Below are 25,380 nucleotides of genomic sequence, written 5' to 3' on the forward strand. Positions count from 1 at the left end.
TCATTCTATACAATTTTTTTTTTTTAAATTCTTTTGGTCTATTATAGTAGCGAGTAGTGTTAGGTCTATCTGCAAGTTTGGTTTTTAAGCCCAAGCACAACTTGCCTAACTCACAAACTTGACACGACCTACAATTTTGTTAGTTGGGAAGAGAAAAGGTGGCTCGGGAGAGGTTTTAGGTCAACCCAAACCTCTTGCCACCTATATATATATATATATATATATATATATATATATATATATATATATATATATATATATATATATATATATATATATTTTTTCATTATCACTTATCATCTGTTGAAATATTAAATTGTAATGGATTGATGAGTAAAATTATGCCAACAATTTAAATTAAAAGATTTCATTATATGAACCTCATTTTCAGATAAATAAATAATTATTGGAACTTTGCTCCAGTTATAGAGTAGATATAGATGTTAAATTAACGTATGAATAATACTATATGTATAAATAAATTATATAAATTTATTAACATCTGATTGGGTGATATTGCAGTTAAAAAATAAATAAATAATCACATTACTCAATCACAAACTATCACCTTAATTTATACTTTTAAGTTTACACAAGCTGTTAGTATGTATATTTTAATTTTTAGCACATATATATATATAATTTACTAATAGGATCCTATTAAGGAGAAGGAAAGAAAATAATAACTTTCAAAAGACAAAAGTCATCTTAAATACCAACCTTGCTACCAGGGTCGAAGTACAAAGTTGTGAAGGATAAACACAGGGTTAAAATTAGACTGCCGAAATCAGACACCTCTCTGTCCTTTCTCATCAAGAAATATGCAAACTATCCCTTAGGAAATTATATATCCTAAAAATTGTATTCTTTTGCTTTTAATTCTGAAAAAAAAAGAATAAGATGCCATAGGTTCTATCAAAAGCATAATCTTGTCATACGAGAGAGGAAAGGACTTTAAAGTTTGGCACTCTTAAGGAAAAATAAATAATATAAAGAACAGCTAAAAGTAGATTCCTAAATTAAAAATGATGTTTAAGACATGAGCTTGTGATTGAAGTAAAACAATATAGATGAAAAGAGTTGAAACATTTGAACAAATACTCCTCCATTTCTTTCCTTTTCTTGAACAAATTTTTTCAAATATGGATGCTCCAATTGTTGTTTCTACTTTGATTGAAAAATTGAAATTTGAGTCAACAAGAGTTCATCCTACAATTGATAAACACGTCCAATCAGCTATCGAAAATCTGTATTTGTTGAAGCTTTTCTTTGATCATGCAGAGGACAACCAAGTCTTACCGGATCCTTCAACGAATGGGCAGAAGATGACCCGGCTTCTGCAAGCAGTTTATTCTGCGGAGGATTCAATTGATACCTGGCTTATGAGAAGGGAATTGCAGAGAAGGAGAACAAAATGGTACAGGGAGAGTGAAGATCTGTGTGTTACTAGTATATTTTTTAAAATACGGCCGGCACACTTTAAGAGTGAAGAGTGGCAGAGAGAGAGTAAAGAGCTGCAGGGACAGAGTAAAGAGTTGCTGACAGAGCGTGAAGAATTGCTGGGACAGAGTCAAAAGTTGCTGACAGAGTGTGAAGAATTGCACAGAGAGGGAAAAAAGTTGGACAAAGAGAGAGAGTACAATTGCAGAAAGAGAATGAAGAATTGCAATAAGAGACTGCTGAACTTGTTAGACAGAATGTGGGCATTCGAGCTGGCAGTAAATGATCTCGGGAAATTGAAGAATACGAAAGAGATAGAATTAGAAGTGGCGAAGGATTCTAGAGAGAGAGGGAATGTTTAGCCCGAATAATATTCGTTCCACACGCGAGATGAAGAGACAGAAATATGAGGCAAGGGGCTTATGCTTTCCAAAGGATAATGAACGCGGATTTGGCCACTCATTTGAAACCAACTTTGAAAATTACAGAGCTTGGGAAAGAATTTCTGATTTTTCTGAGGAAAAAGATATTGTGGGTGTTGAATAACTAATAGAAGAATTGGTAGCTCAGTTAATCCCTAAATCCGATAGCACTGATGGAGGTCAGTGTGCTCAAGTAATAGGAGTGATTGGTGAGGGAGGCTCCGGCAAAACAACTTTAGCAAGAAGTGTCTACAACAGAGTTGATGTGAAGAAACACTTCACCAAACGTGCTTGGATTAATGCTTCTCGGGTGGCCAAAGCCAGAGATGTCTTTATGGACATGCTAAATCAAATTCATCCAGATGGGTTCTTTCTCGAAGTAAGAATTTCAGATGAAGAACTGATTTTAAAGCTTACTGAACTCTTGGAAGCTACCAGCCACCTTATTGTCATCGATGATGTTGAGACGTCTCAAGTTTTTCAGTCTCTTCGAGATACTCTTTGTTCCTCATCTCATGGTAGCAGAATAATAATCATCACTGGCTTTGAATTACCACTGGAGGCTTCTTATCCAACTCTACGCATACCGATTAAACCCCGAGAATAGCTGGAAATTGTTCTTAAAGAAGATACGAGCAGCAGATGAAGATGAGTCAGAGTTGATAAAATTCAAGGAGCAAATTCTCAATCTGTGCGGTGGTTTATGTTTACAAGTAGTGTTGTCTGGAGGTTTGTTGCCTACCAGAGAAAGAAACAATGATGAGGTATATAAAGTGATTGAGCGTGCAAATTGTTTTAGTGGAGATATTTTGGATTTAATCTACCAAGATTTACCTTCACAAGTAAAACCATGTTTTCTTTATCTCATGCTTTTCCCTAGATCATTTGAGATACCTGTAAGAAGGTTGATACATCTGTGGTGTGCTGAGGGATTTACGACATTGTTTGATTCTCATTCGGAAGAAATTGTCCCAGAAGATATAGCCGAATTGTACTTTGAAGAACTAGTTATCAAAAACTTGATTCAAATAACTAAATGGAGGTTAGATGGCCGTCCGAAATCATGTCGCATGCCTAGAGTTGTATAAGATGCCTTCTTTCAGAAAGCATCTGATCTGTGGTTTGTCTGCAATCCACTCCTTCCATCTCAAGACGAAATTGGTGTTTGGAGGCTTTCACTATACTTGGACGTCAACAAGTTCTCCTCTTCTAATCATCCTCATCATCTTCAACATATGCGTTCTTATGTAGCTTTTCACTCCGAAATACAAGCCACAAGTACTAAAGGGATGGAATTCTTTCTCAAATCTTCTAGAGGTAATAGGGAATTTTCCTTGCTGAAAGTGCTTGATCTTGACGGTGTATACAGACCTGAGATAGACTACATTTTCGAAAAATTGTTACAGTTGACGTAGCTGGGCTTGAGATCAACTTTTATTGACTGCCTTCCATCTTCTGTGGGCGAGTTGCCATAACTGGAGACTTTAGATTTGAAGCACACCCAGTTAACGAGTAGTTCTGTATGTACTGCAACGAGGCTGCAACATCTCCATTTGAACTGGATTATTGAGGCGTCTTTTGACGAACCCTTTCTGGCATTACTAAAGAACCTGCGTACTTTATGGGGGCTAAGGCTGAAGGTGATCTTCTTAAACAGGATGATCTCACAAAACTGACAGGCCTGAGAAAGCGGGGGCTATTATTTGAGACACCTCTCAAGAGTATAATTTTTGAATGGGTTTCTCACTCGACTGAACTTCAATCATTGAAGTTGGTATGTTTAGTGGACGAATATAATCCAGGCTTGTTGACATTGGCAGAGCATTACAAGCTACGTGAGCTCTATTTGCGAGGTAGACTTCTACCAGACAACTTTCAAGTATTTATTCATTTCTTTCCTCCCAACCTCAGGAGCTTGACTTTGTCACGATCATAAATAGCTTACGATCCAATGCCGATACTGGGGAAATTGCCTCAACTGAGCATCCTTATACTTTTCGCTGAATCCATCATGTGTAAGAAATTAAATGTGTCTCCAGAGGATTTCCCGAACTACTTGTCTTGAAACCTTGGAAGCTACAATTGAAAAGTTGGATGGTGGAGGGAGAAGGTATGGCAGGCCTTAGAGAAAATAGATATGAGAAGCTGCGTAAATTTGAAATCCATTCAAGGGTTGCAAAATGTTACCACTTTGGAAGAAGTCGTTCTTACAAATATGCCATCAGATTCCTGGTCGCTGCTGGAGCATGTGAATGTATCTATCAAAATTAACCAATGGCCGGGTTCTTCTCTTTGACATTTGCCGGCGAGTTCCCAACTGTTTGATTTCCTTCATTTATTTAAACAACATTACATTCTACTAGGTATCGATCTAATTAAATTTTTAAGAGATTTGTGACTCTGCGTTTTCTTAAATGTTATTCATAACTGAAAACTATCAAGAGAGCTAAATTTGCGATTGGCCATTGAGGCTTTTGTGTCAGCAAATGCGCAGAGAGAGAGATCTTCATTTTTTTTCTAATTGGTTTTTTTTTTTTTGTTTGGATTTTATACTCGAAAGCATAATTATTCTGTACATGATTTGAAACAAAGAAAGATTTGATCACGATTTCTTCCTTAATAAACATGGTTATTCGGTTGGGTTTTTTTTTCTTTTTTTATGACTACCTTAATTAAAAAGAATAAAGTTTTGTTTCTTTTGGTTTATTGATTAACAATTTTATGTGATAAATTCTAAAAAGTTTAATAAGAAAATTAAAAAATTTGGTTTCTTTAATAAAAAAAAAACATATTTATCTCTTCAAAAGAAAAAAAAATCATTCAATACTTTCTAGTCATGTTAACCCTAGTAGTAGATTCGCGTTTTTTATCAATGGGTCTCTATATAAGGGTGGATTAGAGCTGACTTGAATTTTAATCTATATTCGACTTAAAAGATTGGTTGAGTTCGGTTAATTTACTCTTTTTGATAATATTATTCACTTTACAATAACATTGTTCAACCTTTTGATAATATTTTTTATTTTGCTGGTTTATTTAACTCATTGAAAATCTTTCAATGACATTGTGTTTTTGCTCAAATGAGTTCAAACAAAAGTTTGAGCTATTATTTGAGTCAAGCTTGAGTTGATTCTTGTTCGAGCTCAACTTTACTTAAATCCATCCATACTTATGTGTCTCACTATTATTTAACAATCAACACATATGTTGCTTTGAAGTAACACTAAATCAAATACTAAGTTCTCTTTCACCATAAACGATAATTTTCTAATTGATATGGGAAATTGAGGTAATGAAATCACTTTCTATACAAATAATTCCTTTATGTTCTAATTGTCAAAATGCTAACAACGAGTAAAAACTTAGAAAAACACTATTAAACCAATTTGGTAACTACAAACTTATGTATAAACCAACATAGAAACTCACATAAAGATAAACAAAAATATATAAGCTTTATTTATATTAGTAGATTATTCTCAAGTTAAAAAAGATATAAATTTTACAATTTATTATCAACAGAACATCTCATAACCAATTTATCTTAGTTGAAGTATAATCTTGACCACATAATTGAAATAAAACATATAAAATTCAATAAAACAAGTATATAAATTAGATGTATACATGCCAATAACACGATTCTTTGTTTCATTAATGTTTAAAAGTGTTCAATAATATCTTCATTATCAATTATGGCAAAAACATTTCTTTTGATGTAAACAACCAAGTATTCATTCGTCTTTTATTTGATTATGCAAACTAGTTTTCATAAAATTCATTTGCAGAGAACACTCTTTTAACTATTATAGTTATCACAATACTAATTTAATAAACAAGAAAATTTTGTCGTATGAATATCCTTCTTTAAACTCAACAATTTCTTTTAGCAATGTTGATAAATTCTTCAACATAAAATACATATAAGAAAAAAATGTTAAGCATAATCATTAATGTTAAAACTATAACCTTACAAATTAAAGACTTAAATGTTTACTTTATAGAATCATAAACGGTAGACAAAGACTAACATTTTACTTCGTAAGTCACATCGACAAAACAATTGGACAAATCCTCAATTGTAGGGATCATCATTTCAGGGATGAGCTTCCATGAAATATTGAAAAAATAAAACATGTTAGAAGGAGGAAATGACTACGTAGTCTACAACCTACAAGATGTTGTATAAGTGTGGGCCTAAGTTATACTACTACTTTTTTTTGAATTCTAAAAGTAGGCCTAGGTCTACCCTAAAAGGGGTTGGTTCTATCTTTGATTGAAAAAAACATCATTTCAATTATTACATTAACCAATATGCTAACTTTATAATCAAGAAAATTTTGTCGTAAATAACATCCTTTTTAAACTTAACAATTTTTTTAGCAATGCTGACAATCCCTTTGACATAAAATACACAAAATAAAAAAACAATGCTAAGCATAATTATTAATGTTAAAACTATAACCTTACAAATTAGAGACTCTAATGTTAGTTTGGCAGAATCAATGAGTGTAGACAAAGACTAACACTGTAGTTCACAAGTTACACTGACCAAATAACTAAGCAAATCACAAATTTTAGGGATCGTCTTTTGTAGGGATGAGCTTCAATGAAATATTGCAAAAGGAAACATGCTCAAGGAGGAAATAGTCAATATAGCATATAAGGACGGGTCTAAGTTGTACTACTGCACTTTTTTTTAAATCTAAGGGGGCGTTTGGTTCCTGGTTTTTAAGATTACTTTGGTAATCTATCTTTTATTCCTTTGTTTGGTTTGTCAGTAATAAAATATTACAGTAATATTTTATTACCAATGCTGACGTGGTAGGTTATATAGTTGGTAATCTGATTACCATTTTTACCTTAGGTATTTAAAGATTACCAAAGTAATCTTAATTTTATTATAATTATATTATTATTTATTAATTTTTTGAGACAAAAATAAATTTATTTTTAATTAATATGATAAATAATATAAAAAATATTTAAAAATAATTATATTCAAGGATATTTAAGTAAAATAATTTATTAGTAATCTTTTATTACCTTTAACCAAACACAATAATTATTTATACCTACCAAATTTTATCAAACATAGTAATCATTTATACCCAGTAATCTTCTAAGTAATCTATCTTCAAGGTAATCTTTTTATTTTGGTAATAAAATATTATCCAAATCAAACGCCCTTCAAAGGTCAACCTAGGCCTATCATAAATAGGGCTAGTGCCACCCTTGCTCACCCTTATTGAAAATAAAAATCTCTTTCACAAGTAATACATGAGAGGAGACTAACAAAAAAAAAACCTCAAGAGAAGGGTAAAAAACCTTCAAGGCTTCAACTAAGTTGGAAAGGAGAAGAGAAAAGGCATAAGCTTGAGCAACGAAAAAACTTCAAGTAAAAATTATACTAATATAATGTATGCTACCAATTGATCTTGAAGAGCAAGTACTTTTGTTCAGCCAATTTGTGAGCTAAGTTCAGTTTTTCCTTGATCCCATCATTTAAGTAAACTACATTCATATACATATCAAGTTGTAGTTTATAGTACTTTTTCCTTGATAAGATCCATATGTGTTTTTTTTTGGTAATTCAAATAAATGATGTGATCAATATGCTTATCAATTAACAATTGAGTTCTAATGTTTTCAAAGCACTTGAAGTCCAAATAAAGTAACCACATTTTGTATACTTTGCCATGTTTTGTTTCATTATAATACTATTCAAGATTATAATTTTTTTTTTTGTGGGTAAAATAGGGGCAAAGCCTGGAAATAAAGAAAAGAAAAGAAAAATAAATCAAGTGGGAGTTATACCTCGCTTAAAATCATATTCTAAAATCTCTTTAAACTCAAGAGAAATCTCAAGAAACATAAAGAAAGCATCTATAGAGACAAGACTCTTTTTTGTAATTCAATATGCTGCACAGTTTGCTTCTCAGACAAAATGAAGAATGTTTATATTTCAATTCAAAGAAAGCATGCTTTGTGTGCTAGCAATAAGATTGACACTATGACCAAGAATAGTGTCCTTACTAAGAATGGTGTCAACCGCATCCTTGGAATCAGACTCTATTTAAAGACTTAATAGACAACAGAAGTAAGTTCATAGGTGCTTAAGCAAACTTAAGTCCATGGTAGATGTATTGGCCATCTACCATGGCTTTAAGTAATCCAGGTTGTGAATGTCCTAGTTTCTCCAAAACCATAGTGACAAAGTAGTGACAAAAAATTTAATGTCCTAATTGGAACAGGTTTGAATCTTAGATAATAAAAGACTATGTTAGAACCATTTTTCCTTACTCGACATAAAAAATTGGGCTTTCTAACTGAGGCAAATGAGACTCAACTAGAGAGACATAGCATAACTATAATCTTTAAGCACATAAATGTCACTTTCAACCTCACGACTACACAAAAGGCATGAACTAGTGTTAGAAAGGTCTAATTTGAACTTTCTCTCATTTGTAAGCAATCTATCATGTTTAAAAAGCCATAAAAAAATTTGCATTCTCTCAAGTACTTTGAGATGCCAAATCTTTCTCTATAGTTTATTTGGAGGTGTCGAATCATAATTCATTAAAGTGTTTTAAGCTGATTTAATTGAAAATTGGCCATTTTTGGATGGGAGCCAAACACATCGATCCTCAAGATATTTATCAGAGGGAGGAAGAGACAAGGACAACAGGAGTAGACACCTGCTAGCAAAAATGGTTGCAAATATGTCAATTCCAATTCCTATTCATATCACTATAGCACTTCTCTATGTGTGTGGAATATGAGATGTGCATAAAGAGACAAGAAGGCCAATATTAGCCAGCCAACGGTCATCCTAAAAGCTCATGTTGTGGCCATTTCCAATTTTTCAAATACAGTGAGACTGCATAAAAGGATACACAACACAAAGTGTCTTCTAAAGAGGGGAGTTAGTTTGCTTTGAGGACCACGCATTGCTTATTGTAGATGAATATTTAGCTATGATTACATCATTCTAGCGGCTATTTTCATGTTGAAGGGACCAGACAAATTTCATCCTGTATGCCATATTTGCTTCGTATAAGCATCGAATACCAAGCCCTTCTTGACTTTTTGGGCAATAACCATTTTCTAAGAAACAACATGTATCTTTTACTATTCAAATTACCAACCCATAAGAAACTGCAAGTTATACACTCAAGATCATTAATCATGGCTTTAGGTAGGAGAGAAGAGTGCATTGAATATTGAGGAAGACTCTGAAAGACTAACTTAAATAAAGTTAATCTTCCAACAAGAGAGAGTTCTAGTTTTCCAACCAAATAATTTTCTTTGAGCTTTCTCCAAAATTTTGTTAAGGTATGTCTTGTCACTCGACTTGAGAAGATGGGAACACTTAAATAGTTACCAATTGCTCGGGTTCTCACAAAACCATTAATAGTAAGGAGTCTTTCAACCAATAAATTGTCAACTCTTATGGAGAAATAAATAACTGTTTTATTCTTATTCACCCTAGCACTAGAATCTTCACTAAACTCCCTCAAACAAGTCCTAATTACTTCATCTTGATCAAGACTTGCCTCATCGAAAAAAAGTAGATCATCAACAATTATCAGATACGACACAGGAAAGTGAATTCTTTAAACCTTAAAGGGACACCATTTTCTATTACTAACTGCGTTAGATATGTGATAAGTCAATCTTTCCATGTGAAGGACAAATATATAAGGCGAAATGGGATCCCCTTACCTTTTTCCACAAGATGGCATAAAAGCTTCAGTTTAAGTGCCATTCCATAAAACTTGGAAAAAGACAGAGGAAATACAATCCATGATCAAAAGAACAAGATCACTAGGTATACTAGCCAAATTAAGTGTTTATTCAAGATTATAAATTTTATGTCTAATTGATTTTACTTTATGGTATATGAAAATTATTTATGCTAAATCTAGTTATTACCCCATTTTGGTCTCAAAACTAGAAATCAAATTATATTAAGTGATGACTCAACACTTACATAAGCATTATACTTTTTGTCATACAACTTTACAACATTTAAATTATTCAATTAACATTGAATCAACACAATATATTAACATAGTCTTAGACTAAGAAATTAGTTATTCCTAACATATTAAACATCAAATCCTTTCAAGAAAATATTCAATTCATCACCAAAACAAGAAATAATGAAAACTAAGTTAAAAAAAAAAAAAATATTCCCCAAAAGTGATAAATTTGGTAGATCTAGACTCCTTTAACCTTTACAAGTGTTTAGTCTTTGAAATCAAGTGCCAAATTAAGAGAAAAATGTAAGCAACAACTCATTTCTCGTGCTCTAAATGAAAAAAAATTACAAACGATTTAGTTTATAGGTATAATAAAACAAATGTTTTGAACTTTAAAACATTTATTCTAAATTTAAAAAATGTTTTTAATAAACTGATAGAATCAACAATAGATTTTTTTTTTTTTTATAAAATGACCGATAAATTAGTTTTATATCTATCTTAAAAATGTTTTCTTTTGGTCAAAAACCATTGTTTTTCTTTTAAGAATATTTGTAACTTAAGTGGTAAAAGTAGGATTTCCCAAACAATAAAAACGGTATGGATTCCACACTTACTTTTGCTCAATTCAATTTGAAGGGAAAGTTTTTGGTTTCCATCTCAATCATTTTTGCTTTCTTATAATATAACCAAAATAATTTAGTATGGAGGATATGATGAAGCAAACTTAAATTAAACCAAGGTGATTAAAAATATAAAATATAGTCTTAGTCTTGTATACAACTTTAACTAATCATTTCAATCATTATATCTCTATAAACTAATAGTAATATAATATAAAATGTAGTATAATTGTGGAAAGATAGGAACTTATCAATTTGAATTTCCATGTATAAATAGTTTGATTTGTCATTTCAATGAGAAATAGCACTATAACTCTCTTCATCTCTTCTTACTTTTTTTGTGTGTTAAAATCAAGCTTTCTTAAGCCAATTCTCTATGAACATGCCAATTAGGAGAGTTTGCCACTTAAAAATTACTTATCTTATTTTTTCGATGAAGATTATAATTAAAATTTTCCATCAGTTTTCTAATTTATTCTCTCTCGATCATGACATTTTTCAAATATTTAATATTTTTTTCCTATTTAGCATAAACTAAAATCTTATAATTAAATTTTTAATTCATATCATTTTTAACAGATTATTAAAGACTAAAGGACTTAGTCCCACCCAAAGACTATTCTTTTATCAAATTCTCATTCAATAATTTTAAAAAACTCAGACACCCACTTATCTATTATATTTTGATATTATTGATAGGGGTAATATCATCATTTAAAATTTTATTTTTAAAAAAAATATTTGATTCTCATTTCCTATTTAAAATTTGAAAACTGACAATTTTTCCTCTAACTTAATTTTAAAAAATTACTTTTTCACCTCCACTATCTATGACTCCTAAGGTTTCCATATTTTAGAGTTAACGTCACCCCCTCAAAGTTCAAAATATTTCACTTACACTCCCAAAAATCCATTCCCTCTTCCCGGTAACCATTCTTCCCGACAATTCAATCCAACGTATCATCAACCATTCCAACAACACCTCCTCTCTCTCTCCTTAATGGTTTTCTGATATGAAAATCACCAAAAAGCAAGCTAAAATAATCAGATTTCGCCACATAAATCTATGTGAACCTGTGTAACAAAATTCAACTATTTCGGTCAAATTTTTGGTGGTTTTCATATAGAGAAACCACTAGAAAGGAAGAGGAGATGTTACTGGAGTGATTAAGAATGTGCCAAAGTGAAGCACTAGAAAAAACAATCACTAAAAAGAGAAGATAAATTTTTAAAAATGTAAGTGTAATGTTTTAAATTTTAAGAGAATGGCTGTTAATTCTAAAATATAAAAACCGTAAAAACCCGTGATGATGGTTGTGAGAAATAAGAATAAATTATTCTTTTTTAAAATAATAATTTTACTCTTAACAATAACAATAGAATTTATTAGATAGAGAAATATTTAGATTTTTTAAAATTAATAAGAGAAAAATTGAAAAAAAAAGTAAACTTTATATAGGAATAAGTACTTTGGTCATTATTAAATTAAGCTAATGAATTCGTTTTTCCAATTATAATATTGTTCATCCCAAGCATTTAAAATTAAATATGAACTATAAACTAGACTTCATGTACAAATAAATAATTTATAAAAATAACTATAAACCATACTGCCCAAGGTCAACCCTTTACTTCAACGACTATGTTACACTTGCTCTTCATGAGCAAGTTTTCAGTAAGGTGGCATGTCGTAATTAGAGGCCAGGAATCTTTGTTTGTGATTACCCGCAAAACAAGAATCCCATCCGTAACTACCAACTGAAAACATACCTGCTAATGATTGAAAACGATCCAAATGCTTATATAAAGCTTCAACCAGCAGAAAAAGAGCAACCAAATACAAAGATGCAATGAATTCATCTATCAGTGGAGTGATCCTGACTATTGGTGATTATAACCCCGTTTACTATGATGATGGCGTGGGCGTTTTTCCCCATCCCTAGAGCTCTTTTCATGACTTCTATCTTCCTTGTCGGCATAGCTCCATCTATGATAGTGTTCTTCCTTATCTACTGACCTTCTTCGAGTACCATCTTCCCTCTCAGCAGTACTAGATTTGTAATAACTTTCTTCTCTATCCACTGAGCTTCTTTTGCGAGTCCATTCATTCCTTTCAATTGAGCTTTTATGATGATGCCGTTCTTCCCTCTCCCTAGAGCTACCAATATGACCTCGTTCTTCACTGTGCTTATAGCTCCTCTTGTGAGAGCTTTCTTCCCTGTCTACAGGGCTCTTCTTTCTTCTGGGTGGTGATGGAACCTACAAATCAGGAACATGAAAGAAAAATCATCATAAAATAAATTTTTCAAGGTCAGATTTACAAATTTTAAAACAAACATATTGCAATTGGAGTTTTTTTCACACTGATAATTTGGAATTTGATACTAATCTAAAAAGTCATAGCATTTTGTATGACTAGCAATTTCGCAGAGTCTCAGCTGTAAGACAGAAAAGTGTATGAAACGCATATTGGCAAATAACATTGCACAAGCAAGTTTATATATACACACTACAGTTTAGCGAGTTGTAAAAGATAAACTACCTTAAGGCGATGCATATATCTTCCTTCTGGTGGAGGCGGAATGCCAAGTCTCTTCAAATCATCATACGGAATGGGTCGCCTGCATTTGTAAAGAGGTAGATATATGTAATCTTACTTACCAAAAAAACAAAAAAGAACATATACATAATCAATAATAACTACATATGAAAATCTGTGCATAATTTTCCACCATATAGCTACCAAATAAAAATGAACTTTCAAATTGTTATTTGATATTTCTCCATTTTGGGAACTTTTACTCAGATAAGCTAAAGCACAACCTACTCAGTTGTACAACATTACTAAAAACCAGAAATTAAACTTACTTTCTTACAGCAATAATATACCTAAACAAATTGTTTACTGAATCAGACATCATTAAGAAAATAATATGGCAAGTCTGAGTTGAATGCAGATAATTCTAAAAATATTTATTGCCATCCATCTGAATAGCTTAGGTCAAATTCAGGCTAATTCTAATACTAAGATGAATCAGGAAGAATCAGCCCAACAAAAGAAAATTTTAATAATTCATTAACTAATTTATATTGAAATATCCATGCATAATAAAGCTGGTTAATATAGGATGAAATACAAGCAAATCCTGAGGAATAAAGCACTACTTACATCCTATCTAACCAGCCTTCGAGGTGATCAATCAAGCCAGGGTTGGCAACAAAGGACCTTCTAACTCATCATAAACAGTTTAACTGACATTACATAATTACTATTCTTGGATATTTTGTTTGACTTAGTGTACTCTAAAGCATTGACATCTGGCTATCAAGAATTTTGCACGTCGTCTAAAATCAGATGAGACAAAAAAGGAAAAGCATGTAATTTCAGAAACAATATGCATCTGAAATGAAATAAACAATATGTTACATATTAGTTAACAAAATCAAGATAATGGAAAAAGATATAATAAAACTGAGGAAAATGTGATCGGTAGTCAATTTAGTGAAGAAGAAATAAGTGTGTAAAAAACTGTACCATGTGGATAAAACTGTGCATATTCCTTAAATTTACAATGAGAACCACATAGCTAATAACAAGATGATGCAAACAATTAGCTCCCCAGAATCCACTTACAAATCAACATAAAGTATTTTATATTCATCCCAATCATATCTCATGCTTAAGGTACCCTGTCACAGAACTTGGTAAGGATATGACTTGTCTAAATCATGGCTCCACTTGTCTTTTTTTTCTAAAAGACTTATGAAACCAATATTTGGTCTAAGCAATTATTTCCATCCATGTTGAACCACACGTGAAAGGTGCTTCAAATGAAAATAAAATGTGTCACTCTGTTACAAACCCAGAAGTTAATCAATTCTCAACCAATGCAAATCAGACAAAGTGACAATGAAATGAAGGAAATAGTGATGTTTATATTGTTCATGGACTGTATTCACATAGAGCAGTAAGCTCTTTACATTGTCATCATCCAAAAACCAGAAATAGATAACAAAAAACACTCCCAAGTCTGGCTATTCGAGAGGTCGAAATATCTCCCAGGATTGTTTAGCTTTTGAGAGACTAAATTCTCACCCTCAATCAGCCAAAGCTGCCCAAAAGATTCAATATCAATCTTCCCCCCTCTTCACTTCTCATATCTTCCCTTTCATCCTTTTTCTCTTTCTCCCTTAAGCCACGTGGCCTTCTTTTGAACATGGTCCTCTCATTTTTGCGCCAACATCCCTTTTCTTTTTAAGTTCCCCAACCACCACCACTTGTTTGTTTCTTAAGGCCAAATACGTGGTCTTAACAATACCCACCCCTTTTAGATCCACCTTATCCTCAAGGTGAGGAAATGGGAACGGTTCTTTTTTTTTTTCCTTTTTTAATAAAATGAAAGTAAATGAACAAAAAATTTAAAATCAAAGAATTATAATTAAAACCCCTTATCAATTATCAACCGTTTCTAATTCCTTGTCTTCAATACACATGAATTCCCCTTCTTCTCCCCCATCCCCTACGCACGTTAACATAACTTGCAATCGTCAAAAGTTGCAACAATGGTTCAGCCCATACTTCTCATCGCACAAAAAACGTAGTCCCTTTTCCAATTTTGATAGAACTTCGACATCCGACAGCCTTAAAAAATTCCTGTCCTTTGGAGACTTGAAACCAACCCACTAAAGCTAGCAAGTTTTTTGTTTGGGTCTATTGAAATGCTCAATTGGTTAAAATCAAGTGGCCTAGAATTGTTTGATGGTGAATTACTAAATTAGGTTTAGTTTCAAGTTGGGTCTAGATTGTTGAATGGTATGACTTTGCGTGGTGTACATTAGCACTTAAAGGGGTGAGGTTGTTTGAGCCTGAGAGGGTAGAAGACTTTGGGCTAGAGTGATATGGGTAGGGACTCTAATGGTAAGGGGTCGTTGGGCTAGGGTGATGGGTTGGGTTGGGTTGGTGTGGTTGGTGTTAGCAAGGGTGAAATGGTTTGGGCTAGCTACACAGGTTAGGTTTGGTTTCTTGGGCTTAAATCCAAAGTTGTTGAGTCTTGGGTCAAGTCAATTTTCTATAATCCAATTTTTTTCTTTGATTTTTTGCACCTTATCCATCATTTTTTCTGAGTTTTTTAGTCTAAAAGTTGAATTTCCATCTGAATCTCTTCTCAAGGTCCATTCACGAAAGTTCCCATCAATAACTCATCAAAGACATCTAGGAGCGTGTTGCGTACCTGTTCAGGTCAAGTTCCCTGCTGCTCCAGCTTCAATGTCTCTTGGCAGAATTAAGTGAAAAGAAGATCCTGTAATGTTTTGGACCTCAGCAGGCCGCCTCTATTTTGTATAATGTATACTCAGTCAATGTAACAAACTCAATCAATTCAATAGAAATAGCATTCCAATCTGAAATTCATTCATTCGTCAATGCTAATGTTTACACCAATGTTTCTCAACTCAACTCAAGCAACAACAGAACAATGAAACTAAAGGAAAATAAACTGGAACAAACAAAATAAATGGACACTGAATAATTCTGGAATTTGAGAGCCAGACCCCTCCTCCTTCTTAACAAACTTCAGTACATCATTTTCATAACAAAAAACCAGGCTCCGTCTCCTTTTTCTGCTGCTCTATAAAAGCATGAGCCTCCTTAACCGAATTCTGCCTCCTGCCCACTGATAGGCTGCCAAGTGGTCACAGCTGAATGGCCAAGCTTATTCTGCTCCAGATCAGCTTCTGTCATTCCCAGTTTGCCCTCCATCAGATCCATCCTTGAGTCTTCAGCTGAGAGTTTCATCCTTTCTTCTGAATTTGGGTCTGCTTCCTCTAATCTCTTCTTGGGCCTACGAAAATAAACTTTGGTAATTAGGCCTCTATCAATACCCCCCCCACGGAGACGCACCTTGTCCTCAAGGTGAAATTCGGGAAAACAGTCCCGTAAAGCGATGTAATCCTCCCAAGAGTTCTCACAGTCCGGAAGAGAATGCCATTTGATGAGGACCTGCAAGTGACCAGTTTTTGAATAACGAGTATCCAATAAAGCTTCCGGCTGTAATTGCAATTCTAAGTCCCCCGAAAGGCAGCCAGGCAGAGGTTGTGGCTGTATAGCAGCCCCTAAGACCCTTTTTAACTGTGACACATGGAAAACCGGATGGATTTTGCTTGTGGAAGGTAAAGCAAGACGGTAGGCAACCGCACCAATTTTTTCAAGGATGACATAAGGGCCGTAGAAGCGAGGGCTCAATTTTTCATTGAGCTTCTTAGCAAGAGTCCTAAAACGGTAAGGCTGAATTTTAAGGAACACTTGCTCACCAACTTCAAAGTGGAGCTCGCGACGTTTCAAATCGGCTTGACGTTTCATCCTATCTTGGGCTTTATGGAGCTGCTGTTTCAACTCAAGCAGAATGGCATCTCTTTGCTGTAGAAAAGCGCCAACCTCATCTATTTTGGAGGCTTCGGAACCCCACCGAAAGAGCGTTGGGGGATCTCTCCCATATAAAGCCTTGAAAGGAGTCATCCCAAGAGAACTATGGAAAGTGGTATTATACCAATACTCCGCCCAAGTGATCCATTTAACCCAATCCTTTGGTTGTTGAGAGCAAAAGCATCGGAGATATGTTTCAAGGCCACGGTTGACAATTTCAGTTTGACCGTCAGATTGTGGATGATATGCACTGCTGAACTTGAGAGTTGTACCCACGGAACGAAAAAGCTCCCCCCAGAATTGACTCATAAATAGGCGATCGCGATCCGACACGATCGAACGCGGGTAACCATGAAGCCTAACTATCTCTTTACCAAATAAGGCAGCCACCTCTTTGGCCGTATACGGGTGGGAGAGCACAAGGAAATGGCTGTATTTGGTCAAGCGGTCCACTACCACCAAAATGGTATCTCCCTTTTTCGTTCGTGGAAGACCCCCAATGAAGTCCATAGATATGTCCTCCCAAACTTTATCAGGGATGGGAAGAGGCTGTAAGAGGCCTGCAGGACTCATGGCTTGATATTTGTTTCTTTGGCAGATTTCACAGTGGGCTACAAAATCCCTAATACACTTTTTCATGCCAATCCAAAAAAAAACTGCTGTTATTTTCTTGTAAGTGCGAAAAAACCCTGAATGGCCACCGAAAGGTGAAGAATGGAATTCCCGAAGCAAGGCTGGATAAAATCAGGCATGGCAAGAACTGGAACAGTAGTCATGGCTGTCTTCAACCTCTCGAATGCTACTGTAGAGTCTTCATTCCAGTGGAAGGAGTTCTTTTTCAACAGCTGTGTCAATGGGGCTGCAATTTGTCCATAGTGGCGTACAAAGCGGCGGTAATAGCCTGTAAGTCCCAAGAACCCTCGAAGTGCCGTAATATCGCGAGGTCGCGGCCAATCAATCATACACTGAATTTTCTGAGGATCAGCAGCTACACCCTCAGCTGAAATTATGTGGCCCAAATACTCCAAGCGAGAAACCCCAAAGGAACATTTTTTTCTGTTCAAGAGTAGGTGATGGTCGGAAAGAAGCTGCAAAGCTAAACTGAGATGATGCAAGTGAGCAGATAAGGTGCTGCTGTAAATCAAAATATCATCAAAAAAGACAAGAATAAACTGCCGTAAATGGGCCCGAAAGACTTCATTCATGAGGGCCTGAAAAGTGGCAGGGGCGTTGGACAGGCCGAAGGGCATGACCAGAAACTCGTAATGGCCGTTATGTGTCCGGAAAGCTGTTTTCTCAACATCAGAATCAATAATTCTGATTTGATGGTAGCCAGATTTCAAATCAAGTTTGGTGAAGATTGTAGCACCAGATAATTCATCTAACAGCTCATCTATAGCAGGAATAGGAACTTATCTGGAATGGTAATTTTGTTGAGGGCGCGGTAGTCAACGCAGAAACGCCAGCCACCGTCCTTCTTTTGCACCAGGAGAACAGGGCTGGAGAATGGGCTGTGGCTTGGGCGAATAATTCCAGCATGAAGCATTTCACGAACCTGTCTCTCAATTTCAGTCTTCTGGTGATGAGGATACCGATAAGGTCGGACGTTAGGCGGTGCGACTCCATCAAACAAACGGATGGCATGATCATGTTTTCGGCATGGCGGTAACCCCATGGGCTCCTCAAACAAATGTTGGAAATTTACCAGAATTCTCTGAACTGCTTCTGGAGGCTCTTCTGAAATATTTTCTGAGGCAGCTAACTGAATCCAATAGCAATGGGTACCCATTTTAAGTGATTTCGAAACAGCCTTAAGAGAAGTTTCTTGGGTGACTAAATGAGAGAGAAATAAAAAAATAAAGAAATAGAAAAAAGGTGGAGGCAGTGGTAGGTTTATTGGGAAGGGAAAAAGAAGAAAAGGGGGCGCTGGAAAGAAAAAAAGAAAAGTGAAAGAAGCAGAGGAGAGGAGAGAGAAAAAAAAAAAAATATATTAAAAAAAAAAAAAGACAGCTGTAAAAAAAAAAAAAAATTTAAACAAGAAAAAAAAAACAGTAGGCGGGAAACAAATTTGGATAGGAAGAAACAGCTGAAAAAAAAAAAAAAAAAAAAAAAAAAAAACAAAAAAAAACAGAAAACTCATCTTGGGGACAAGATGATTTTGAAGGGGAGGGAAATGTTAGGATTGGGACACTTGTCCCCAATCCAATGGCTCATTTCTTTTATAAATATATATGTTTGAGTTTTAAAAAGGAGGAGAAAAAAATATTAGGGTTTGGGGTTTGAGGGCAGCCACCTTTGGCTGATTTAGGGAGGTCTCCGGCGCCTCGAATGGCCGGAAAAGGGGAGGTCTCCGGCGCCTCGAATGGCCGGAAAATGGGAGGTTCCGAATTCCTCGAACTATTCGGTTTATCTTGTAATGTTTTTAGTAATGAAATATTTTGTTATTATGTATTTTGTGTTTTGATTAAATAAATCTGGGTTCCTAACAGAGCGGCATCAATAGACAATTGTACCTACAACTCTACTCAGCCACCCTATCAAATTGTCGAAGCAACAATAATTCTTCACACAATGATCTATACTTAGAGGGTCAAAATCATTATAACAAGCCCTTTTCAATTAGTCCCAATCATTGAACAAAACCCTAGCCTCCCTCCACTATAACCATCTAACGAACCTGTGGCTGTTTTTGAGGGGCTGTAATTTTTCAACTAACATTTGTTTTGGTGCAGGTATCAAAATAGTGAAGAGCGAAGCTCAGAGCATCCTTTTAATTTTTGTCAATCAACTCAAGAAAATCAGAAACACAAGCTTAAAAGATTGCACAACAAATATTTTTGAACAAAGAAAGCTCATTGGATATAACTCAGAATGGCAATGCAACAATAACTCTAATGTTTCAAGGACGAATATGATTAAAGAAATGAAGCAAAGTCCTAATCTGATTAATGTGATTAATTCAACAATTTTTAGCTTGGAGTGTACATATGCTTAGATTCCTGCTAACTTATATAGGAGATGCAACTCAAACATCTTGGATAGCATTCTGGATGACTTAAACCACGCCTGGTCCAATGCGTTGAAGGATCATAATTTTTAGCAGCAGTCCCAGGAGCTTTTGATCCGGCTAAATAGACAAGCTAATGGAGTTTCCAGTCAGATGAACATTCTTTATGCATCTCCTTATAGTAGCGGCTATTTCTAGTCGGGGGCAGGCTCTCTTTAATGAAGATTGGGGAATGTTTTGTGGTCTAAAGATAAATCTGAAGATCTCTAGAGCTTACAATTTTCTATCAAGTTGTTGGTCTAGCCAGGCCGCAACTTAATCTCCTAGATGTTGTCTCTTGATTTTTAGTAGGCTTTTGAATATGATTAAAGGTTGTAAAGTTAACACTTTGTACAGGTGGTTTGTAGCTTTTGTCAATCGTCTAGCTGCCTATCTTAGGATCCCCTATAGATAGTCAAACAAGAGGATTAAGCTCTTGTTTCTTTGTTGACTTGCTTTCCTTCATTCTTTCCTCCAAAGGTATGCCTTTGAAGGGGTTGTTTTTTCAGGCCTTTGTTGTTTCCTTTTTTAGGTTAATACAAAGGTTACTTATCAAAAAAAAAAAAAAATGATGTGGTTCACCAAGAAATATTTCTTTGCCCAAAAGTCCCTCTTGATGGATCTTCCATGATGAACACTAACTCCAGTCTCAAATGGGGTGTGTCTTGTCAACCCATTTTGCTAATCATCACTTTTCGTTCCTCGGTGCCTTTCTCCGATTGTAGTGTCTCCATACCTCATTTATTCATTCGTTTTGTCAGTAAAGGTGGTGTTGTCTCTCTCACCAACGACGATTGTGCTGACAATGAGGGTTGTTCCATCAGTGCTTTACTTCAGTCACCACCAAGTAAGTCTTTATTCATCATCATTTCCCTCAACTCCCTAAGATAATCTTTTACTGATCTACATTTCTTTCTAAATTCTCTATTCTTAAGTTCATGTTTTCCAGATTCTCATCTACTCCATCCAACCTACTTTTCACCAACTCCAAATCCTTCTCCACCCCCTTCACCCTGGTCTCCTTTTTTATCATGCTCTAATACCAAAATTGTTAGAATCCCAACAGTAAATCAATTCTCAACCAATGCAATCAAATAAAGTGACAATGAAATGAAGGAAATAGTGATGTTTACATTGTCATCACCCAAAAACCAAATAAAGATAACAAAAACACTCCCCAAGTCCAGCTATTTGAGAAGCTGAAATCTCCCCCAGGATTGTTTAGCTTTCAAAAGGCTAAATTCTCTCCCTTAATTAGCCAAAGTTGCCCATAAAAATTCAATATCAATCTACCCTCCTCTTCCCTTCTCATCTTCCCTTTTATCCTTTTTGTCCCTTCTCCCTTAAGCCACATGACCTCTTCTGAATGTGGTCCTCCCATTTGTGTGCCAGCATCCCATTTACTTTTTTTTGTACCCCCAATTGTCCCATACCAGTTTATCTCCAAGGCCAAATACATGGTCCTTACACTCAAACTAGAATGATCTATAAATATTGCAACCTTAATTGTTATACAAATAATCAAGATGACTCAACAAAATCTATATAGATCCTTTACAAAATATTGTCAAAAAGATTCCAGCTTAATACTTTTCTTCCACCTAAATTCTCTACCAATCACAACCTGTTAGATAATTAATTGAATACTTCTTTCCCAATATGTTTTCTAATCTAAGTCATCAAATCCAACCATATTATCAAAAATGTAAAATAGAGAAACGACAAAGCAAAAACCACATACTTGATTTAGTTTAATTTTTCAATTCTCCAACAAGGTCATTTCCCTGTAATGTAGTTTAATAAACGATCAGATCTTTCTAATTCTTTTACTCTTCCAAAACCAGTAACTCTTGTTACCTTAATTATACAGTATTATAATAAACAATTATCTCCCTTCCAATACATATCTATGCTTTATTCGTCCTCCCTCCCTCACTTCCACCACACATGCCTCCAATGAAAAAAACCCACCCCAAAAACTATACCCAAAAGATTGAGGAAAGAAAAAATTAACATTGAAACCATTCCTCATAGTTCCTCAGATAATAAGAATAGAAAATGGCGATAGTGTTTCAGTATCATGTATTACTTATTGAGGCAAACACAACAGTGATAACATTATCGTAGTTAAGATGCTTACAGGGGAGCACGAAATGATCTTTCTCTTCCTCCAAAACGAAGTTGTCCTGATTCTTTCTTACCCCCAAGGCCACCCCCTGTTGTTGGATTAAAGGAATAAAGAATTTAGAATTGAACTTTATGGCACTATTTGTTACAAAAGAAAAATAAATTATAAAAAATAACTAACCTAACCTCCTGGGAATCCAGCCAGGCATCAACTGCTGTCTACTATAATCAACAATAATTACAAAATCATCAATAGTGGTATGGTGAGCATCCTGCACACCAGACATATCAACAAACACCATCATTTATAATATCCTATAAACTATCCACAAATAAGCAAGCAACATGCATGACATTATTGTACAAAACAGAATCACAAGCACCAAAAAGTGCTCTGTGTGTCAAAGTATGTTCTTGCAAGACAAGTGTGTCTACACGTTCAGCATCCACACAATTAAATATTAAGATGTTCACATCACATCAACGACATAAATATAAAGTAGTCACTATAAGTTTTCTACAGAGACTATTCAAATAAACTTCTCACTTATCATTATGTATTCTATAAGATCTAACTATGCACACATGCAATCCAATAAGCAATTATTCATTAGGAATTCTAAAATGAACTACTACTAAACTTTGTGTTTAACAGTGGAAATGGTGAATCCAAACTAAAATAAAGTTTCTCAAGGAGTAAAAGCTAATTAAAAACGCATCTCAGCACCTCATATGCACGACACATCTCTCTTTCAGTTTCATATTCAACAAAAGCATAACCACGAGAGGCACCAGTTACTGCAATCACAAAATACCAAATTTCAGATGCCTTCCAAAATTATTAACTCCTACAACAAACACAAATTTCAAAAAGACAAATTTACCAATATCCCTCACCAAACGCAAGTTCTTAATCCGCCCATATTTGCTCATTACCTGAGACTCCACATAAACAATTAAATTACTGCACTAGTTGCACTTGAACTAAATTTATCAAATATTTCTTCTTAGAAATATACAAAGGAACCTTCACTGAAATTCTTAAAATCAAAAACTTTTAACGTGTCTCCCACTAAATTATAAAATTAATCATAAAACTCTTCTAATCTATATCAAGACTGTCACATATTCCCCTAGAATTATATAATTATCATTAGTAAAGAGAATCATAGACTTCTGTAGATGTTTCAAATGACAAATTCAATTTAAACAAATACACAACCTAACCTTGTAAACAGTGTCTTCCGTCGTAAGGTGCGAGAGACGGCCAACGAAAACAGTACAATAAGGGTCACCAATGAGCTTGGGATCACCCAGGGGATCATCTGCAATGAAACAAGTTAAAATGTCTAAACAAAACTGAAATAGAAAAAGTAGAGTGTGAGGATGGAATAAGGAAAAGTACATACAGAGACCGGCAGAGGAGCAGAGAAGTGCACGGTAAACAGCGTTGTCGTGAGGGAGAATATCAGTGCCGTCAATGCTCCCGGCTTGAATCGGATGGTACAACTCAGCGTAGAACACCGAGTGGATGTCGCGTCGGCTCATCGTCGAAGTTATTGTCTGTGTTCGTTCGTTATCAGTAATATTTAGGTTTCTGACATGACATTAGCAAAATTATATCAAACCACGGGGACGACATATCATCCTGGTATTTTAGATGTTTTCATGTTGTAAAGATAGAAAAGAAAGACTTATTCCCACCAGGTTTAATTCATTATTAAAGTAATTCTTACTAATTTTCAAAAAATATAATTATTTATTTGTTATCTAATTTTTTTAATTTTTTTATAATTATAAAATAAAAATATTATTTAAACTATAATATTAAAAAAATAAAATTTTATTTTTTATATTAATTTTAAAAGACTGATAAATTTCTCTTAATTTAATTATAAAAACTCACTAATTAAATCCAACCTATATTCAACGGATCAATTAGTGATTTGATAGCTTACTTTACAATTTTTAAAATTATGCTATTTTAAAATAAATAATTATAATAAAAGTATTTAGGTATCAATTTATAATAGTAGTTTACTTAGAAGAAATGAAACACGATGTTGAAGTTGTACTGGAAGAGGATTATTATTATTTTATGTATGGATAACCTAAGACTAGCTGATTATTATCTAAGCATTTCTTTCCCGGCACACAGGAATTTCAACAAACAGATTATGTGCACAAACTAGGACTTCCGATCCCCATAACCAATTCCGGTCACAAAACAACACTCCAATAACAATCCTCAACACAATCAAATCTCACAACACAGCTTCCAATCAATTCAATGGACACCACAAAACAGTTCAACTGAAACCGGACATCACTAAGATGAAAATGGCGAATGGAGGACAAACCAGTGACAAGGAATGAACGGCGAAGGTCGATGACGGCGGCTGAACAACGGAAAAGCGACGACAGTAACAGAGGTGAAAGTGGCAGTGATGAAGCGATAAAGACAGACAAAGAGCACAACGAACACACGCCAGTAAGGGAGAAAATCAGTAGCTAACAGTGGGTTTTGATCGGCAAAGGCTGGACGGAAATGTTTCACCGGCGAATAGTGATATGTGCCAATATCGAAATTTGGGAGATCAGAAAAAGGATTGAATTACTAAGAGAAAATCTTGAGAGAGAAATTGGAGATCAAAAGAAGGATTGAAGAATAAGAGAAACTATTGAAAGAGAATTCGAAAACACGCAGAAGGAAGTCAACAATGAAATATTCATTTCTAAAATCCAAATACGATTATTTCCATAGGGAGGAGGCTCAAGCGCAGCAAGAATCACTTCATCTTGATTTACTAGTTGTGATGGACTATGCTGGAACTTCTTCAATATATGACTGTAAGTTTGCATGCATGTAACAACAACCCAACAGCAACCATCAGTGATGAAAACATGTCAATTAATCCATCACTGATCCTTTTCCTCTTATGATAGCGGTAATGAGGAGCAACTACCACGTCCGGAGCTTGGAATAGACTTGAAGAGTCAAACAAGTCCAATAAGGAACTTTCGCACATTTCGATTGAACCAATCACATGGTCAAGAGTTAAGAAGGTATAGCAGACTTTAATTGGGCTTATTAAAGGCGTGAAGGCTAGGACAAGTTTGTTTAAGGACTTGATACTTGAAAGATCTAAAATAGAGGTTAATCTAATTGAAGCCTAAGTCCAAGAGTTTTTGTAATTTCGACCCAAAGAAGTTTCAAGGGTAACGTTTAAGACTATTTAAGTAGACTTAATATTATGTTATTTTATGATAATTTGTATTGGGCTAGAATTATTACTAAAACTCAAACCTTATTAGT

General features: G+C 34.5%; 1 protein-coding gene across 2 annotated transcripts; it reads right to left on the reverse strand.

Annotated features, from left to right (window-relative positions):
• Positions 1-12,040: 12,040 nt before the first annotated feature.
• LOC123196213 (U11/U12 small nuclear ribonucleoprotein 35 kDa protein) lies at positions 12,041-25,069 on the reverse strand. Of its 2 annotated transcripts, XM_044610139.1 has the most exons (9): positions 24,425-25,069; positions 23,474-23,661; positions 23,292-23,389; positions 22,949-23,000; positions 22,792-22,862; positions 22,246-22,336; positions 22,078-22,153; positions 13,013-13,091; positions 12,041-12,729 (listed from the first exon to the last, which is right to left on the reverse strand). In XM_044610139.1, exons 2-9 carry the CDS (start codon positions 23,610-23,612, stop codon positions 12,352-12,354), a joined length of 984 nt encoding a protein of 327 aa, XP_044466074.1. In that variant the 5' UTR covers positions 23,613-23,661; positions 24,425-25,069; the 3' UTR covers positions 12,041-12,351. The 2 variants fall into 2 exon arrangements, with proteins under 2 accessions (XP_044466074.1, XP_044466073.1); XM_044610138.1 differs by lacking the exon at positions 24,425-25,069 and having other exon boundaries at positions 23,474-23,747.
• Between the last annotated feature and the right edge of the window lie 311 nt (positions 25,070-25,380).

Source organism: Mangifera indica, chromosome 14 (assembly GCF_011075055.1).
Source record: "Mangifera indica cultivar Alphonso chromosome 14, CATAS_Mindica_2.1, whole genome shotgun sequence".
Lineage (NCBI taxonomy): Eukaryota > Viridiplantae > Streptophyta > Magnoliopsida > Sapindales > Anacardiaceae > Mangifera > Mangifera indica.